The 21,767-nt window shown below is 41.4% G+C and overlaps 1 protein-coding gene across 2 annotated transcripts; it reads left to right on the forward strand.

The window, feature by feature from the left end:
* Positions 1-96: 96 nt before the first annotated feature.
* On the forward strand, positions 97-18,564 carry LOC133414756 (mucolipin-1-like). Of its 2 annotated transcripts, XM_061700356.1 has the most exons (14): positions 97-318; positions 2,753-2,985; positions 4,326-4,487; positions 4,671-4,827; positions 6,411-6,492; positions 6,589-6,685; positions 6,900-6,999; positions 7,103-7,209; positions 9,949-10,098; positions 13,101-13,202; positions 13,316-13,438; positions 15,543-15,749; positions 15,869-15,999; positions 16,122-18,564. In XM_061700356.1, the coding sequence occupies exons 1-14, from the start codon at positions 282-284 to the stop codon at positions 16,216-16,218; spliced, it is 1,785 nt and encodes a 594-aa protein (XP_061556340.1). In that variant the 5' UTR covers positions 97-281; the 3' UTR covers positions 16,219-18,564. The 2 variants fall into 2 exon arrangements, with proteins under 2 accessions (XP_061556340.1, XP_061556339.1); XM_061700355.1 differs by having other exon boundaries at positions 6,411-6,685.
* The last annotated feature ends 3,203 nt before the right edge of the window (positions 18,565-21,767 follow it).

Here is a 21,767-nt window from a genome sequence, read left to right on the forward strand (position 1 = left end):
TTTGGTGAAAATATTTTCCATCGTGTGTGCAATATTCAATGTTTTTGTTACGTCACTGCCCGGTGTTGGTGACAGTAGTCACGTGACAAAGTCACGTGGAATTCAGGAAGCAAAGCTATGTTTCCTATTCCACGGTTTGTCGGTGCACTGCGACGCTCAGCCGCAGAATTTATTTTTTTATTCAGAGACCCCAAAAAAATTGGAAAATGATCATCCTCCCGGCCAAGTTACTGAGGTAATATCCAGCCTTTTGTCTCCCTTGTGACCGGCCAAACATCCCCATGGCATCCCCGAGGTGCGTTCAGGACCTTTCCACAGGTTTGTTCAAAACGCATCATCTGTTATTCAATTGCGGGGGTATATGTCCTTTCTAAAATGAGATTACATTTAACAACATATTGCTATTTATTAAGCAAGTAATTATTTGCATGGTTAAACCCATTAATTTCTTACAATTTATTCGGTGATGTGAGGTACAATAGGACCAAGAATCGAGCTGTTTCTCATGGGGAAATACATATTCAAACCCAAATTGGCATTTTATTGTTTTTCACCACTTGAGGAGACCTAGATGATTTGATGACTACAAAACATTTGTGAAACAGAATAAACCCCCACAAATGGCAGGCACTCAATCGAAAAAGAATATGATATTGAATTACTGTATAATGTATATATTATTTCATAAACTCAGCAGGAAGCAGGAACAAGCCAGAACATTGACAAGAACTGAACCAACAACTTTCAAGAGGCGTGACCGACGTGAGGTCAAACTAATGACCCATAATAACAGCACAATACAAGCACAGATTTGCACACATTAACCCCAACTGGGTAACATTATCGATAGTACTGTAGTAAGAAATTATAGAGAAAGTACAACAGAAATATTCCATCCATCCATCCATTTTCTGAGCCGCTTCTCCTCACTAGGGTCGCGGGCATGCTGGAGCCTATCGAGCTATCATCGGGCAGGAGGCGGGGTACACCCTGAACTGGTTGCCAGCCAATGGCACATACAAACAAACAACCATTCACACTCACATTCACACCTATGGACAATTTAGAGTTGTCAATTAACCTACCACGCATGTTTTTGGGATGTGGGAGGAAACCGGAGTGCCCGGAGAAAACCCACGCAGGCATGGGGAGAACATGCAAACGCCACACAGGTGGGGCCGGGGATTGAACCCCGGTCCTCAGAACTGTGAGGCAGATGCTCTAACTAGTTGCTCACCGTGCCGCCACAACAGAAATATTCTCTCATAAATTTAGTTTGAGATGTTGTCCATCCATAACACAGGTAAATATACGTGAGATGGATGACATCAGCCCAATGTGACATCCATCCATCCATTTTCTGAGCTGCTTATCCTCACAAAAGTCATGGGAGTGGTGGAGCCTATCCCAGCCATCTTCGGGCAGGAGGCGGGGTAAACCCTGAACTGGTTGCCAGCCAATCGCAGGGCACATACAAACAAACAACGATTCGCACTCACATTCATACCTACGGGCAATTTAGAGTCGTCAATTAACCTACCATGCATGATTTTGGGATGTGGGAGTAAACCGGAGTGCCCGGAGAAAACCCACGCAGTCACGGGGAGAACATGCAAACTCCACACAGGCGGGGCCGAGGATTGAACCCCGGTCCTCAGAACTGTGAGGCAGACTCTCTCACCAGTCGACCACCGTGCTGCCCAATGTGACATATTGTAATTAATTCCTGTAGATTGTAATTAAATAATGAACCTAATTTGACTCAATCAGATTGCAATTCATATTAAAAATAATAATAATAATAATACTGTAAGAATGGAATGGTTTCAGCTGTGCATATGCCAATCAATTGCACTGTGTATCAGAATGAGCTTTATTGGTTAAGTATGTTACAATACGCAAGGAATTTCTCTCCGGTAGTTGGAGCAAACAGCCACTATCACAAAATATACATTAAGGACATTAAAAAAAAAACACCAGTATGGAGTCATTGAGCAATGAAAGTATACCACTCGTGTGGCGATGTTGATGTAATGGCATTGTGCAAATGATGCAGAGTCCTCAAGCAATTTAGAGCAATTTAAAGTGATTAATTGTGTGATGATCTTTGTGTATTGTTGTGCATTGCCACTGAATGAGGGAGTGCCGTCCTCCAGGACTGGAGCCCAAGTAAAATCAAATGCAACCAATTATTAGTCTTATTGATTTCACCTGATTATATTATCTGCAGTTTTTAAAGTCCCTTTTGAGCTGATGATGTCACCAGGCCAGTTGCTTTGTGAGTTGATGGTGTTTGCCAACCTTTATTGAATCAAGGCACCCATTTTACATTCGAAAAATATCACGGCACACCACCAAACAAAAATGACACAAAACATAAGAATACTGAAATAATGGTGACCTGATCTCAATTTACTCATACATTTACTGTGGCCTGTTAACCTGAACACAGAACTGAGAGTCACATGAAGCCATGACTTGTTCTGTTGTATGAATGGCTACATCTGTGATATATTGTACTGTGATGTACACTAACCCACAGCAACATTATGATCAACAAATGGAGACTCTCTTGTAGCTAATCATTGTTAGTTATTGTCATAATAATATGCATATATCTGAGCATAATCATCTTTTTAGAGGAACAGTTTGTGCTAAAGCGCTTGTATTGCATCTCATTAGATTGTGCTAGATTGTTAAAGTAGTTCTAGTGTTAAGAGTAATGAAGTTGTTGCTTTTTCTTCTGTCGCAGAGAAGGACAGTCTACTCTCTTCCATGGGTCTCAGCTATGGGTCTCAAGATCTTCTTGGGCATGGACCTATGGGCTCCGATCTCCACCGACAACATGAGGAAGAGGAGGAAGAGGCCCTGAGAAGAAAACTAAAATATTTCTTCATGAGCCCTTGTGACAAGTATCACGCCAAGGGACGCAAACCATTCAAGTTAGGCCTGCAGCTGCTCAAAATCATCATTGTTACAGTGCAGGTACATGTAAAGCAAGCCTTTCCACTTTTTTTCATCTTTTCCTGTTGCTCAAAATGTTCCCTTCAAATCCTGGAAGTCATTTCTCACATATTGCAAGGAGCAGAGGCTGTACAATAATTAGCAACATGGTGACCGAGTTTAGTCTCCTTCCCAGTTCTGATATTTGCGGGGTTCCACTCTCAGCTTTGGCCTTTCTATGTGGAGTTTGTTCCACCCACATTCCTAAAACATGCAGGTTAGGTTACCATCCATCCATTTTCTGAGCCGCTTCTCCTCACTAGGGTCGCGGGCGTGCTGGAGCCTATCCCAGCTATCATCGGGCAGGAGGCGGGGTACACCCTGAACTGGTTGCCAGCCAATCGCAGGGCACATACAAAAAAACAACCATTCAGGCAATTTAGAGTCTCCAATTAATGCATGTTTTTGGGATGTGGGAGGAAACCGGAGTGCCCGGAGAAAACCCACACAGTCACGGGGAGAACATGCGAACTCCACACAGGTGGGGCCGGGGATTGAACCCGGGTCCTCAGAACTGTGAGTCTGACGCTCTAACCAGTCACCCACCGTGCCGCCTTAGGTTACCAATAATTGAAAACTCTAAAAATAGGTCATAGGGTGGCGGCCAACCAAGTGGAGTTAATCATCCATTTTGCAGAGCATAATTTGTAGTCACCTAACAAGGAGTTGTCATCCATGTTCACCTTAAAGTATCTCCACATGGCTGACATGGATCCTACTCAACCTCCCCAAAAGTCATGTCAGGCTGGTAAAGTGGTATTGGTGTTGTAGTATCAGAGCATTTATTTATTGATTTATTTTAGTCCGAGTACCAGGACAGATGTACAGTATCGGCACTGGTATCGGTGTATCCCTATTTCGAACTACTTAAACCTGAAGTACGTAATAGTACACGCTGTAAATGGTTGGCTAAAATAAACTCAAGAAAGTTGCCAATTTAGATTAATCAACTCATTTTTGTTGAAGGAAAAGCAACAGCCATCCTGTCCATGTACAAAACTGTTTTTGCTAATGTATAAATATAACTGACCTTATTTATTACTGTGCAGCTCCAAACCATTTTTACAATGTTGTTTATTCTTGCCAACTTTGAAGCAGTGGTAATTTTCAATTATAGTTTTAGGAGAGAAACTGTAATGTCAAATCAAATCTATTCTAGTTATTGCATTCAAAATTCCATTCTTAAACTAGCTATAGCTTCCAGTGTAAAATATTGGATAAAAAAAAAACGACAATACATACATTATGAATGTTGGACTAGCTGTACATATACAGTACTGTACTTTGTAAATTTTACTGTCTTTGTTCTCCCTGCTTCTCAGTTGGTGCTGTTTGGCCTGAGCAACCAGATGGTTGTGACATTTAAAGATGAAAACACGGCGGCATTCAAACATCTCTTCCTGAAGGATTACCAGGATGATGCTCCTCAAGCTGTTCACACGCAGCAAGAACTGCACAGTCATATCAACTTTGCCATTGATCAGGTAGCATAGGAAGATAGAGTAACTGCACTGCTTTGGTCACTCTATCGAAATGGTCAAAAAACATCAATACCTTTAAAATCTAACATTGCTATTCAGATCTCACAAAGCAGTTTAGAATTAATCATTCTTTCTTTCCTGAACTGTACAATAGAAACTAATTGCCAATTGTCATTTCCCTGTCAGTACCTAGCTCTACCTCAAATCTCACTGGGACAGTACGCCTATGTACAAGGTGTCGGAGTCAATGGAAGTGCACTCTCACTGTGCCAGAGGTACTACCGGAGTGGCACCATCATCCCTGTCAATGACACTTTTGACATCGATCCTCATGTTGTCACTGGTAGGATGGCCTTCATCTTTCTTATTTTATACATTTTATCCACATATGCAGAGTGTACCAAGAGATGCTCATTTTATCTGATAACATAGTGGTAATTATTTTCTTTGTACATAAGGCACAGACACAATATTTTGGACCCTTCCATTAAACACAGAAAACCCTACAGTAGAAATTGAAATAACTTGAAACTGACAGGGCAGGAATTTGCCAAAATAAGAATGTCCTTTGAACAGATGAGCTAAAACTGCAGCTTTCTAGCAAGTCACATAATATTTAAAAAAATAATTAAAAATAAAGCACAAAATGAAAAGAACACTACTGTGACACATGGATATGACTTTGTTATATTGTGGGACTGCTTTGTTGACAAAGGGTATCTTGAATCTGTGTAGGGTACAGTGAAATTAAGTGGAAATTTGCTCCCCAGTGTCAGAAAACTTGGCCCAGTTGCAGGTCATGGGTACTCCAACAGGATAATAAGCCAAAACACAGCTAAAAACACCCAAGAATGGCTAAGAATAACTAGACTAAGACTATTCTAAAGTAGACTTTTATGAACCCTGAACTAAATCCTATTGAACATCTGTGAAAGGAACTGAAACATGCAGTATAGAGAAGCCTGCAAACAGCTGGAGCAGTTGGATCATTTTTGTCCAGGCCAGTTTCATTCGGTCTATTCTGTTGGTCCTTAAAAATAAAGCAATGCCTGATTATCGTTAGGTAATTTTCAGTAAATTTGTTGTTGTTACGTTTGTCAGTTTCAAGTTATTAAACTGACCATTTTGGATTGTAGAAAAATGTACCATATGTCCGTAAAACCTGCTAAGATGTGATGATGTACTGTATATTGCGCTAATTAAAAAGAAAAACCAATAGAGCACAGTCCTCTGACAAGGCGGAAAGATTGTGGTTTGCATACCAGCAAAGAATACTGTAAAAACACATCAGTTTATTCATATTGTACCTGTGTAAAAATGAATTCAATAGGGAAATAGTATTTCAAGGCACTCTCCCAACTCAAAAGGAGGCTAATGAAAAATCAGACTGTTCACTGCATGCATTTTTGTTTGTGCTCACTTTCCATATCTAAACTAATCTGAATACAATGGGCATGCCCAAATTCACTTGTGCGTCATCTGAATAAAATCCAACAATGAGGTCTCCTCATTTTTAAATGTTTTGCAAGCCTTTAAATTCAACAAAATAAGTTTTCTTTCATAACCCATACAGTTGTAGCTTGACTTACTAGTTCACCAATTTACGATTTCTCCGAGTTACAACCCGTCACTTGTTCAATTTTTTGTGGTGTTTGTATTACAAATCAAAATTTTGTATTTTTTTTACAGTCTTAATTCTATCTGCTTGACTGGCAGAGAAAGTGATTATTGATTATTGCATGACAAGTCCTATGAATTGCATTCAGAATGCTCACTGTATTTTGTACTCTGATACTTTTAAGGAAGTGGAAAAGTGTGGATTGTGCTTCATGTGATGTGTAAAAAGAGACTCATCTGTGTGGTTTTAACATTTCCACGTGATATTAATTGGTTCCTCTAAGGCCTTATTCTGCTTCCTTTATCCAGACTGCATCGGACTGGATCCGCCGACCTATGGTTCTCCTCCTGAAAACAGTGACTACAAGAACTTCACTCTCAATTTTTACAAGTTAGATGCTAACTTATTATCTAATTTTATCGATCAAAGGTTTGCACTGTTTGCAGTTTACTCACAAATCTCTATGATGTATTCATTAATCTCCAGGCTGATCAATGTAACGGTTGACTTCCAGCTGAAGGCTATCAACATTCAGACCATCATAAATAATGAGATACCAAACTGCTACACCTTTGCTATAATGGTGAAATATTAATCTTCTTTCTAACCAAGCAACTTTATGGTAGATTTCCATATACAGTACAATATTAGAAACAAATACCTGGTAGATACATTGTGGTCGTCAATGTCTATGCATTTCTATTTGTGTTCAATATGTGATACCAGTTCACCTGATTGAACATTTACACCTGGATAGTTTTTTTGTATTTATTGAGGGTTCTTGTATGTGCTACTAGATTCTCATGGATAACAGAGCTCACAGTGGCAAAATTAAGATCAGTTTACAGAACCAAGCCTCCATAAAGGAATGTAAGGACCCTAACGTGTCTGGACACGGTGAGTAGCTGCACGTAAATTGCAGCAAAGGAATCATAACTTTATTTATCTTCAAACTCTATAAATGTCCTTTGACCCTATCCTTTCTCTGATATCCTGTCAGCTGAGAACTACGCCCGAGAGTTCTTTGACGTGTTAGTTGCACTTGTTTGTTTGCTTTCTCTGCTGCTGTGTGGACGCTCCATCCTCAGAGGTGTCCTTCTGCAACACGTAAGAAACCAAAACACAAACACTTACCTCTTCCCAGTACTTTGTCCCGTCATATTTGGGGGACAGAATATTGAAAAAAAGTCAACTTAAATTTTTTGTAGGCATACAAATATTTGTGTTTCTGGAGTTTCTGCTCACACATTTCACAAGTGTGAAATTAAACAACAACCAAGTACAGTCCAGTAAATCTTTTGTTTGCTGCCTATTTCAGAAAATGTGTGTAAAAGTCAACTTTTCGGAATTTAGCCTGATTGTGACATAAACAATATTGGCACACAGTATCATCATCATCGTTAGCATCTAAGTTGTAAGTGTAGGAGCGGTTGTATTTGTGTTTGGTGATGTGTCCACCGCATGTGCTAAATGCAGAGATCCGCTACAAATATTGACAAATGAAATTCGGCGGTTTGATGATGACATGCTGCCTACACAGGTAAAATTGCAAATTATGTTTTTATGACCTTCAAGATGACTTCCTTTTCTCTACATACTGGGTTGTTTGAGAACAAGTAGCTGCTGGCCTTGTCCCAATGCTCCAACTCCACCCCTGGTTGTCATGGTAATAAAAGCTGTATTACGCATTGCACAGGCTGGTGGCGTGAGCGCTGGCTCATTTGTATGAGACAGAACCACCCCCACAAAACAGAGTGATTTCAACTGTAATGTTACCAGTGGATGTTGAATATTCTGTAATTCTTTATCCTGTGTACTTCGTCCGAAGAATGTCAGAGACCTTTTATTAAGACACCTGGAAACCGTTTTAGATTTGGAAAAAAAATGCACAATATATCTTACGCGATTGGCTGATGACCAGTCCAGGGTGTATCCTCCCTTTTGCCTGAAGTCAGCTGGGATAGGCTCCAGCACACCCGCGGCCCAAATGGCAATAAGCAGTATCGAAGATGAATGGCTGGATGTCCCCTTGAACACACCCAAAATCTGACGTTTGATAATCCCGGTCCACGTTATAACTTTTGTAGTCTATTAGTAAATTGCTTTCTCCCAAATTCAAACTCACAAACAAATCGCTTTTACCCCTATCAGGATGTACGTGATTGACATGTTGTATGCTCTTACTGTAATATAGCATTAAAATCTAAAGAAAAGAAAAAAATCTCAAGAAAGCAAAAATCTAAAGAAAGCAAAAAAGAACAGGATAAAAAAGTGTATTTATTGTAAAAAATGCATTCGTAAGAAATATAAATACAAACTATACATAGATTGAACATTTCTTGTACTTCATTAGAAATATAATTCAAACGTAAAGACATTGGGAACACATGAATTGTAAAGCTCAAGAGGACTGAATGAATGATAAAGAATGTTTGTTTGCAAATACTGTTGTGTAGAGGGCACCAAACAATTTGGAAACTGAGAGCTACTTCTTTGGTAGCGATTAATGCGAAGGGCTACGAGGGTAAAACACACTTATGAAATAATAAATTTGCTCAAATTATTTGGGGGTAAATCATCGTCTCATCATAGTTGCGCCTGCAAGCTTGTCTCCACAAACGCTATGGTTTGGTTATGTGCTACATTGCTGACCTTTGAACTATACTAGTTTTTTTTTTTTTTTTTATAAAATAAACCCGATAAAAACTAGATGTGTCTCACTGGTGAGCTATTTTTAGAACAGGTCCACAGGTGACTCAAGTGGTCTTTGGGGGCTACTGTGTTAGTGACCCCTGCTGGAGTGAAACATATTTTTGTGTGAAAACTGCCACAAGTTTTTAACGCAGGAACTCCATTGGTCACAATAACGTCGTCTTAAATTGACAACCTAATCAAGAAATAATAGTACGCTTTACAATGTTTGTTTTTTGTTTAAACAATACTTTTCAAAGTTTATGGATAACAATAATTGGTTTGATAAATAGCCAAAACAAGAAATGTACTTTAGCATACAAACCCTAAAGTGCTGTTTTGTTTGTGCCCAATGGATGGCAATGTTACACACTGTACTAGGCTTGAAACGTTAGCCATTATTCTCCATTAAATGTATTGAAACGTTTTCATTTTAACATTAAGTCTTTATAATTTGCCCCAAGAGGCTGTAAAGTAAGTCATGGAAAAACACGTTCCCTCTTCGGCAATGCTATAAAAAAAAAAAAAAAAAAAAAAACAGACAAAAAATGTATTATTGATACACAAAACAACAGAAGACTGTAAGACAAAACTAGTGCTGTTTGTTTCCTTTGTGAAGAAACACCTTCTTACATTCACAATGGCCAAGGGTACTCTTGAAGAAAGTAGGCATATCAAATTTGTCAGTCTCTTCAGTCAAGAGGCAAGACACCTTCATCAATGTAAATGAAGACTGAATGATTCATTGTAGATTTCCTGATTTCTAAATTTACTGCAGATTTTGTATTAAACATGTCATGGGCCGTTTATTTATTATTGTTGCCATATATTTTAGCTGACAAGGAATTTTTGAGACGACAGCAACAAACGCCTAAGCTCCTCATAGAACAACTGCTCTGTATTTACACTGACATTATTACACACAGTTGGACTAATTACCACACCACACTTTTCTGATTTTTATTTGTCAAAAAAAAAAAAAAGTAAACCATGTATTATTTTCTTTCCACTTCACAATTATGTACCACTTAGTATTGCTCTATCTGTGTAAACTTTTGGGGTTGTAACATGAGAAAATGTTGAAAAGTTCAGGTATATGAATACTTTTGCAAGTCACTGTGTACTGTATACATAAGTTTAAAAAAAATCTTCCAGGAGTACGCACAGTTTTTCCAGACAAGACTTGACCGTGGTGTAAGCTGGGGAGACAGAATGGAGTTCATCAATGGCTGGTATATTCTGCTCATTGTCAGCGACATGTTTACCATCATTGGCAGCTTCATCAAGATTGGAATTGAATCCAAGGTAATACAGCGGAGCTGTATTATTGAGCATGTTATTTTTTTAGTTTTCTTGATTCATAGTCCTTCCCATGGGCTCACCACCTGTGGGAGGGGCCATAGGGGTCAGGTGCAGTGTGAGCTGGGCGATGGCCGAAGGCGGGGACCTTGGCGATCCGATCCCCGGCTACAGAAGCTGGCTCTTGGGACGTGGAATGTCACCTCTCTGGCAGGGAAGGAGCCCGAGCTAGTGTGAGAGGTTGAGAAGATCCGACTAGATATAGTCGGGCTCGCCTCCACACACGGCTTGGGCTCTGGTACCAGTCCTCTCAAGAGGGGTTGGACTCTCTTCCACTCTAGAGTTGCCCACGGTGAGAGGCGCCGAGCAGGTGTGGGTATACTTATTGCCCACCGGCTCGGCACCTGTACGTTGGGGTTCACCCTGGTAGCCTTCCTCCGCCTTCGGGTGGCGGGACGGGTCCTGACTGTTGTTTGTGCCTATGCACCAAACAGCAGTTCAGAGTACCCACCCTTTGTGGAGTCCTTAGAGTGGGTGCTGGAGAGCACTCCCGCTGGGAACTCCATCATTCTGCTGGTGAACTTCAATGCTCACGTGGGCAATGACAGTGAGACCTAGAAGGGCGTGATTGGGAGGAACGGCCCCTCCATCAAAACCCGAGCGGTGTTCTGTTATTGCACTTCTGTGGTCATCACGGATTGTCCATAACGAACACCATGTTCAAACATAAGGGTGTCCACATGTGCACTTGGCACCAGGACACCCTAGGTCGCAGATCAATGATCGACTTTGTGGTTGTGTCATCGGACTTGCGGCTCAAACGTATCGTGAGGCTCTGCTGGGAACGTCTGGCATGTTCTGGGGGAGACGAGCGACATCGAGTCCGAGTGGACCAAGTTCCGCGCCTCCATTGCTGAGGCGGCCGACCTGTGCTGTGGCCGTAAGGTGGTCAGTGCCTGTCGTAGTGGCAATCGCCGAACCCGTTGGTGGACACCAACGGTGAGGGATGCCGTCAAGCTGAAGAAGGAGTCCTATCAGGGCTTTTTGGCCTGTGGGACTCCTGAGGCAGATGATGGGTACCGGCTGGCCAAGCGGAATGCAGCTTTGGTGGTCGCTGAAGCAAAAACTTGGGTATGGGGGGAGTTGGGTGAGGCCATGGAGAAACACTTCCGGACGGCTTCGAGAAAATTCTGGTCCACCATCCGGCGTCTCAGGAGGGGGAAGCAGTGCACCATCAACACTGTGTATAGTGGGGATGGGGCGCTGCTGACCTCGATTCGGGACGTTGTGAGTCGGTGGGGAGAATACTTCGAAGACCTCCTCAACTCCACCCACACGCCTTCCCATGAGGAAGCACAGTCTGGGTTCTCTGAGGCGGGCTCTCCTATCTCTGGGGTTGAGGTCACCAAGGTGGTTAAAAAAACTCCTTGGTGGAAAGGCCCCGGGGGTGGATGATATTCGCCCGGAGTTCCTAAAAGCGCTGGATGTTGTGGGGCTGTCCTAGTTGACACGACTCTGCAACATCGGGTGGACATCGGGGACAATGCCTCTGAATTGGCAGCCTGGGGTGGTGGTCCCCCTTTTTAAGAAAGGGGACCGGAGGGTGTGTTCCAACTACAAGGGGATCACACTCCTCAGCCTCCCTGGTAAGGTCTATTTGGGGGTGCTGGAGAGGATGGTCCGTCTGGAAGTCAAATCTCAGATTCAGGAGGAGCATTGTGCTTTTCGTCCTTGCCATGTAACAGTGGAACAGCTGTACACCCTGCCATGTAACAGTGGAACAGCTGTACACCCTCGGCAGGGTCGTCGAGGGTGCATGGGAGTTCGCCCAACCAGTCTACATGTGTTTTGTTGACTTGGAAAAGTCATTCGACCGTGTCCCTCGGGGAGTCCTTTGGGGAGGGCTTCAGGAGTATGGGGTATCAAACCCCCTGATACGGGCTGTACGACCGGTGTCAGGGTTTGGTCCGCATTGCCGGCTGTAAGTCGGACTCGTTTCTGGTGAGGGTTGGACTGCGCCAAGGCTGCCCTTTGTCACCGATTCTGTTCATAACTCTTATGGACAGAATTTCTAGATGCAACCGAAGTGTAGCAGGGGTCCGGTTTCGTGGCCTCAGAATTGCATCTCGGCTTTTTGCAGATGATGTGATTCTGTTTGCTTCATCAAGCCGTGATCCCCAATTATCACTGGAGCGGTTCGCAGCCGAGTGTGAAGCGGCTGGGATGAGAATCAGCACCTCCAAATCTAAGACCGTGGTCCTCAGTCAGAAAAGGGTAGCGTACCTTCTCCAGGTCGGGGATGAGATCCTGCCCCAAGTGGAGGAGTTCAAATATCTTGTACGGGTCTTGTTCACGACTGAGGGAAGAATGGAACGGGAGATCGACAGGCGGATCGGTGCAGCGTGTGAACTGATGCAGACTTTGTATCGGTCTATTGTGGTAAAGAAGGAGCTAAGCCGAAAAGCGAAGCTCTCAATTTACCAGTCGATCTACGTTCCTACCCTCACCTATGGTCATGAGCTGTGGGTCGTGACCGAAAGAACGAGATCCCAGATACAATCGGCTGAAATGAGTTTCCTCCGCAGGGTCTCTCCCTTAGAGATAGGGTGAGAAGATCGGTATTCCGAGAGGGGTTCAGAGTAGAGCCGCTGCTCCTCCACATTGAGAGGAGCCAAATGAGGTGGCTGGGGGCTCTAATTCTGATGCCTCCCAGACGCCTCCCTGGTGAGGTGTTCCGGGCACGTCTCACCAGAAGGAGTCCCCGGGGACGACCCAGGACACACTGGAGAGACTAGGTCTCTCGGCTGGCCTGGGAACGCCTCGGGATCTCACCGGAAGAGCTGATGAAGTGGCTGGGGAGAGGGAAGTCTGGGTGTCCCTGCTAAAGCTCTTGCCCCCGCGACCCGACCTCGGATAAGCGGTAGAAAATGGATGGATGGGTGGATGGATGGATGGATGGATGGATCGTCATAGTCAGTCATTAATGAATTGTTTCTATTTTGATGCAGAATTTAGCATCATATGATTCATGCGCAATCCTGCTGGGAACGTCCACTCTGCTGGTGTGGGTGGGAGTCATTCGCTATCTCAGCTTCTTTCAGAAATACAATGTAAGACATGTGCACACACAAAACATGAAGGACATCACTCTCTTCACTTTTTTTGTATCTCTCTGACAGAAAATGTAATTCTATTGTTTCCTCCCTTTGTATTTTTCACCCAGATCTTGATTGTGACACTCAGAGCTGCCTTTCCTAATGTTATCCGCTTCTGTTGCTGTGCGGCTGCCATATATTTGGGATACTGCTTCTGTGGATGGATAGTTCTGGGGCCATATCATACGAAGGTAGTGTACACACACAACCAGCTATGAGACATTCTGGCTCGAAGCACATGTCAGAATAGTGTAACTTTCAAAAGATGACTTTAATTAATCATAAGATATTAGTCATGGAAACATTTCCTTATATTGTCGCTCCTGCTCTTAGGCCTAAAACTACATTCAAACTACCTCCCAAATAAATAATAATACAATAAAGAAATGGAATATACCGTAGATCAAATATATACGGTAATTCAAAACCTAAATAATGGAATTATTCAACTCATCAACTCAAAAAAAAGTTACAATGGTAATTCACTTAAATCAGGTTTGATCACTTATTGTGGACAAATACTGCAGAACCTTGTATACCTAAAACGCACTACATCATGTCTTAAGGTATCCTTACATAGGTACCAGAATGAGTGATTTTTTTGAATACCTTTATTTCATGGCTGTTTTTCATATTTACAGTAACTGATCTCTAAAGCGACTTTCAACATTATTAGTATGCTAGTTGTAGAAGTGTCATGTTGCTAATTCAATTGTAAATACATCATGCACATGGTTGTTGAATGGTTGTTTGTCTAAATTTGCCATATGATTGTATGGCGACCAATCTAGGGTATACCCCGCCTCTTTCTTAAAGTCGATCTGGATAGGCTCCAGTTACCCATTAGCCTAATGAGCACAATCGCTATAGAAAGTTGATGGATGGGTGGATATTATGTTACCAACCTTTCAGCTTACAGGTGTTAAGCTTAGCACAAAACCTGAACATAGCATGAATGTCATCATGTCTTGTTTTTATTGGTTTTAGTTTATTTTTGTTGGTGGTGTTTTTTTTTTATTTTTTTTTTTACATTTGTTACGACTAGTAGTACACTAACCGGCTGCTTGACGATCAGATAGGGAAGGCACAAATAGGATACAGGAAAACACAGAACAAAACAAAATTAGATCAAAATACAATGCAAAAGCAAATCTAAAAGGTCAACAAATACACGGATCATTTAGGAGGGAACCAACACCTGACATATAGTAGTAAGTAATATGCTGAAATTAGACTCCAATGTAGTGTAAGGGAATTGGCTGTCTTGCTTTTTCAAGTGCTGTGACCACAACACACATTTTAAAAATTTCACTACAATAGGCTCACAATGTGATGTCTGGACTGATTGGAAATGGCTTGCAAGTTCTGTTTTTTGAGGATAGTCTTGTAGAATCCAGTGTATGTGCAGCCTACTTCCGCTTTCAGCAAAATGGGTCTAAGCACTTCCTGCTGGTTCGGGTGAATGGTGAAGGGGGCTGTGACAAAGCAACATTACGAACTTAAAATGTCTACAATGCCTTTTGTAACACAAGATGTCACCACAGTCACCAAAGATTGCAGTATTCAATGTTTAGGCTTTGTTCGCGTTTACATACTGTATATCATGCTTGTATAAATGAATGATCAAAATGCATGTAACTTTTGTCCAAAGACACCGGCCATAAAGAAAGCAAAATTTAAACAAGTTTGGCTTCAAACAATCACACTGTAGTCATGATTGTTAGTGTAGCATACACAGGAAGACAGTTAACCTGTTTCCCGGGTTTGGTCATGTAATGTTCCGCATGTAGCGGATTGGTCCAAGGAGGGAAAATTGATGAACAGGCCTCATCATGGGCAGTTGTGCACCAAAGGTGCATTGGATCTAGGTAAAGGAAGGGAAGGTCAGCTTATAGCTATGCCCATTTTACCAGCATTGGTGTAACATGGGTTCCCAGTACCCAGGGTAAGAGTATTTGCTCCCCCTAATGCATGGACATGTGGCTCTCCCATTGCCTCTTCTACCAGTCCAGTATACAGGCTTTATTTGACCCTTTAGGGCTATTGAGGTCCAGTTTCGCCAATGAGAAAGTGAGACAAGTCAATTTTGGCATACTGTATATGTATCAAGCTACATCATGTCTGTTTGATGACATTAGATGACTTTAGGCTGTTTAGATCTGTTTGACCAATTTCATTTCCTAATCTCTGTTGTATTCATACTGTCTGCAATAACCACCACCACTACAGAAGTGCTTTGACTGATGAGAGTGCATGTATTTCTTCCTTTTTATTAACTTCCCTCCAAATGAACAGTTTCGCTCCCTGCCCATGGTGTCAGAATGCCTCTTTTCTCTGATCAACGGAGATGACATGTTTGTGACGTTTGCTGAGATGGAGCAGACTGGCACACTTGTGTGGATCTTCAGCCAGGTCTACCTTTACACCTTCATCTCCCTCTTCATCTATATGGTGCTGTCACTGTTCATCGCACTCATCACCGGAGCCTATGACACCATTATGGTACAGTCAGTCAATTTCCTAAATGTGAATGGCTTTAGGTGAAGAAAATAAAAGATCAGTGTAAGCATGTGACATTTGTAGCTTAAAGAGGATATACAGTGTTTTGTTATCTTGAACAGGCCCAAACACAGGAGCAGGTACGCATCACAGATCTTCACGCATTCATCGCTGAGTGCACAGACACACCTAGCTCTGGGAAGTTCCGCAGTCCTGAAGGGTCATCATGCTCCTTTCTCTGCTGCTGTGATTGGTGAGGAGTGGACTGGGTATCACATATGAATTTGTGTGTCTAGATATCAGATTTTAAGTGGACATAAATTCATAAGGCAATCACTTTCCTTTCCATGTAGACATAAGATGTTCTTTTTACAGGACAATTCTTCATTCAGTCAAATGTACCATATTTTCACCACATTTCCACCTGACTGCAGCTGCACACCTTTTTGCAGAGTCCCAGCAGGGAGGATGATGATGCCTGTGCAGAGAACTGACTGACCTTGAACCACTCTGTCCCCTGTCTTCCTGTGTTTGAATTTGGATTCCTAATCCTGCTCTTACAGTAGGACTTTCCGGACAGACTTCAGCCAAATTACCTGCTTTGGTCTTTGTTCTGTGTGAATAATTCATTGTTTTCCTATGAAATTGGTTATGCCAGTAAACAGCTATTGCTTAAACTGTAAAATAACATCACTGTTTACTTGAAGTAATTATTAATTCTCATTTTAAAGTAGGTATCGTTTTTTGTTTTGCCTGGTGATGATGTTGGTGTATTTTAAATGTTCCTAGCAGTAGACTGGACACCAAAAGACCAACACCTGACTTGTGTATATAGTGTACTGTATCTCTGCATGCATTGCCTTTTGTTACATTTACAGTCAAGGCTGTTCCTTCATACTCTGTTTGACTCTTCCCCCCTTTGTTCTTGTCCTCCCTTGGTTGAAAATATTTGATGGCTGGACGTGCAAGGACGAGCCCTGCAGCCAACCAATTATTCATCAATATGTATGAACTGTAAAAAGACTGCACACCAATGCACTGAGCAATGAGGCATTTCTTACTATATGCTTTTAGAGTATTGCATGCAGGTTGGTGACTTTTCTGCAGCAAATGAGCAGTGTGGTTTACTGTTTTTTTTTTATATTTCAAAGTACATTTGTCAAAGTCTAACACTTTAGGCCAGGTTTATGTTAAATTTTAAGTGTCCGACAATGTCTGTAGGCTGACATTGAAGCCATTTGAGAAAGGGTAATTGCTCATTTATTTTATCTGATTTAAGGGCACATGTACAAACCGGTACTTCTTAAACCATGTGAAAGGGCACAATTGTTCAGAAGATAACATAATGAAATGTTAATGTCATTATAGTTTGCTGTGTGAAGGACACTTTTCAATGGATAAAATTGGTCTCCACTTAAAAGGTAAAAGGGAATTTAATTATTTTTCTCTCACTTGATTCCTTTTAAAGTCACGCAAGTTAATATTTATGTGCACTGATTTGCACTTTAGAATTACTGATTTACCGCTTAACTTGCTGAAATGGCTCACACTAGAGCTAAAGTGCACACTGTGTTGTATAGGATTGTTTACAGTTACTAGTGCATGGGTTCTGACAGCTCTGGGAAATTTATTTAATGGTACTTAAATTTACTGGTAAAAGATGTTGGGTTGTCTTAGCTCCTAGTTTGTTGGTCTCTGTAAAGAACGGCCTTGTAAAGCTATTTACTTGTTGTATTGTTCTAAATATTGAATATTCTTTGTAAAGAATGGTGGCTCATACCCATTGGGAAATTAAACTAATGACACTGAAAAGGGCCACAAAAAAAAAGCAATCCTGACCAGTCTCATGATATCAAGTTCTTGTTTGCATGTGAGTTATTTCCTATAGAAAACACGCTGTATACATCCGACTCACTGTGTGACCAGTTGTAGAAAGAACAAAAGCAGTCTCTTGTGTGTTGGCGAAAGTTGCAATTATGTCTGTATCAGATGTCCTGGAAATTGATTCTTACACTGCATATGTATTCATATATCTCACGGGAAAAGAAAATACTTTAATTAGTCTCGAATGTACTAGGAATAATGATTCCGTTATGCAGAACAGTTCTGCCGTTCTCTTAAAACTTTAACCTGCTGGTGATGTAAGTGGATCAACTAATTTTTTTTCTTGCTCTCTTCGTGCAGTGGATGCCGAAAACAAATATTGATTAGTCTATTGCTGTTACTATCATATTTCTTCAGATAATTGCGCAAAGGTGTTTACTTAGTCAACTGCACAGCGTACCAGGTATCTGTTCTGTTTACCTTTACACATATGGGGGTATCACATGTCATTGTAAAGGTATTGTAATTACAGCCACCTCATGTTACCACTTGTATTTGTTTTACAAAGGAGGGGTAGATATGTGGATCAAGAACCTGGCAATTATTTGTGGCATGCTGCCTGGTAGCGCTTGGGAAATCCATGTTTGAAAAGGCAAAAAAGTTACCTATAAGTAGGTAGGCGCATCATTGCATATTACTTAAAGTGAAATGTGGTCTGTAATTATGTATACTTTGATAAAGTATATCTTCATACATTGATCCTGGCATCCAGACCAAGAGCTCAGGAGGATTTGTGCTTGAGTTACCCTGCAACACACCATACTAGGTTTAATAGGTAGCAGATCGTTTGGGATGGGCTGGTGCTGTCGGGGTCCACCACCACGACAGAGAGAATGCTAGCTCTGTCTGGAGCCAACAGCCATGTTCAAATCTCATGCTCAGAACTAGAAACAAAAGGGATGAGACATTAAGAAGTTCCTGACATTGTAAAAGAAGAAGAAAAACAATATATATATACATATATATATATATATGCGCTGGGATAGGCTCCAGCGGGGGTGCTGGAGCCTATCCCAGCTATCTTTGGGCAGGAGGCGGGGTACACCCTGAACTGGTTGCCAGCCAATCGCAGGGCACATACAAACAAACAACCAGTTGCACTCGCATTCACACCACCAACTGCCCTCATGTCTTCCCTCACGACTTCCATCAACCTTCTCTTTGGTCTTCCTCTAGCTCTCTTGCGGGGCAGCTCCATCCTCATCATCCTTCTACCAATATACTCACTTTTTTTTTTCCTCTGGACGTGTCCAAACCATCAAAGTCTGCTCTCTCTAACTTTGCCTGCAAAACACCGAACCTTGACTGTCCATCTGATGAGCTCATTTTTAATTTTATCCAACCTGGTCATTCCAAGAGCGAACCTCAACATCTTAATTTCCGCCACCACCAGCTCTGCTTCCTGTTGTCTCTGTTTGATGAGCATTCCACAACTTTCTCAATCTTTTTTGCCACCTGTCCTAGCTTTTTTGGAACCTGTTGCAGCCATAAAATTCTAAGTTAATGATTATTTGCTAAAAACAATAAAGTTTATCAGTTTGAACATTAAACATCTTGTCTTTGTAGTGTATTCAATTAAATATAGGTTCAACATGATTTGCAAATCATTGTACTCTGTTTTTATTTATTTTTAACACAATGTCCCAACTTCACTGGAAATGGGGTTGTATATATATATATATATATATATATATATATAGACCGATTGCTCTTCATCTATATGACGTTTATATCCCATTATCATAAACTAGCCTGAGGTTGTGCTACAGCCACAGAAAATGCACATTAACAAAGATGCAGATCACCAACGGATGAAAATGAAAAAGCATGGGCTACAGGCGATATGTGTACACTCACTCCTCGTAGTCCAGCCGAGTGGTATGGCTGTCCAATATCCTTAGTACATACATGCATTATTTACTTAAGGATGCTACCGTGGAAAAGATGAAGCACTTAGAATCAGACGAATAGGAACTGGCCAACCTGCTCTGGACAGCATCAACCTTCCTTAAAGGAAACCTTCAGTTTGGCTCTTTGTTCACTCCCTTTCCCACCATGTTAACTGCTACTATGGCAACCAAGATACAGATAAAGGAAGAGGTGCATTACCATTACATGCTATACTTCATTATGATATACAGTTAGATATAATGCATCTGGGCCATGCAACAGAATAATACTTAGTGGTAGTGTGTTAAGGAGGGCTATGCAGGTTTGCATACCCTGTATTATAAAATTTTTATTTCCAAAAACTACAAAATTTGTCGAGATGCAATGTAACTGTTGTATCAATTATTTAGCCTTTACAAAGACAATAATGTCAACAATGCCAAGACTGAACATGATTATCTTTTTTTGTGGCAGATTTTTTTTATACCATTTGTATTGGATTGTGACAGGTTATATAGGCATCTCCAATGTTCTTCAGTGTATTTAGATATATGTTATGCCTTCGTCTTCACATATTGCCCGACAACACATTGAAGGATTTGCTGTGCTGGCACAGTTTGCTCATTGGTAAATCGATGAGGAGAGCCAAAGCTGCAGCTGTGTATGCTAATCTGCCCATTTTCTATCACACACACCATTTGGAACATAATAATAATCACATAATGATAATGGAATCTTACTTGGTTTATGAGAACACTCTAAAAGAGCTTGCTTTGGGAGTAGCTTGAGCAAAAGATGGAGTCTGTCTGATGTGATGGGTGTGTCTAATTACTTGTGAGCTGTTTTCTTGTGTGGTTTGGTCAACTTTGACCATAGAGATGATGTCTTTTTGCTGGTTTCTGTAAGACTGAATGTGGTCAGAAGCAACATGGGTACACGCCTAAATAAAATCTATTTTTCTGAGTTTGCCAGATAGCCTCTTTGTGTTGTCGTTCAGTAGCTGGACAGTGCATGTTCGGGTCAAAACAATGAGATAACACGGAAACTGTGCAGCGGGGTACACAGCGCGGCCTTTTCCTGTCTGTGTTGCCACATGCAATAGCTTATGATAAAAGAAAAAAAACCCACCTTCCTCTCTTTGTTGGGCTCCTGTAGGCTATGCCAATATGTCCGTCAGCATCAAGCCAACGTGCATTCGTAGCCTCCCGGAATCCCCGCCTTCTTCACAGTTTCCTTCGCTTCGATATCAACACAGCTTCCTGTGTACAGTATAACCAGCTGTTTACCAAACAGCCATATGATGCAATTTTAATGGATCCGTTCATTAGTTGTTAAAAGCAGGACAAGCATTGTTAAACAGGACATAATGCCGAGCAATATAAAGGAAAAGCTTTCTAATTGCCAGGAGGCACTGGCCTTGAGGATGATGGACAGAGCTGTCTGAGGCCAGTCGACGGCTGAGGAACTAAAAGAAAACAATGCACGGGAAAACTGTAGGCAACTTAGAGAGAGACCAAGAAAGTGTCAGAAATGAGGTGCATACGGTGGAACCTTCACAGTGGAGCTGGAAATGGAAATGTAGAATGGGAGGGCGGTAGACCCGTTTCTGTCTGTGTTCAGTACAATACGATAAACAGTAAAAGACAAGCGAGCAAATGACGAACGGGAAAATGTTAATGTATCTGTGAATATTCTCATTCATCCAGGTTATTGTATTCTCAGGGCATTGAATCGATCGCAACTCTCAAATGGATCCTTAGAGCAGTGATTTTCAACCTTTATGGAGCCAAGGCACATATTTTACAATTGAAAAATCTCACGGCACACCAACAAACAAAAATGTCACAAAAAGTGGATACATTAATTACTGTATGTACTTCCTGCCATTTAATAGAAGAGCATTTATTTGTTCTGTATGTCACTATGCCTCACTGGCATAAATAGTTGACTAAAGATACATTATTTCTTGGAAATAAAAAATGTTTTGAGCAATTAAGTAACATTTTATAATTTCCCACGGCACACCTGAAGAGCGCTCATAGCACACTAATGTGCACACTGGTTGGGAGTCACTGCCTTAGAGGATACAGACTTGGGTCCTGTACCAAGCTTCAGACTTGATCCGTCGTATCTGGTCTTTGAGCATGAACTGATGAAGTCTGCGCAGATGAGAGGCAAAAAGTATTTTAAGACAACTTGAACAGTCCAGTTGCGATCAAGCCTTGAGAATGATAACGAGAGCTTACC

This window comes from Phycodurus eques, chromosome 16 (assembly GCF_024500275.1).
Source record: "Phycodurus eques isolate BA_2022a chromosome 16, UOR_Pequ_1.1, whole genome shotgun sequence".
Taxonomy (NCBI): Eukaryota; Metazoa; Chordata; class Actinopteri; order Syngnathiformes; family Syngnathidae; genus Phycodurus; species Phycodurus eques.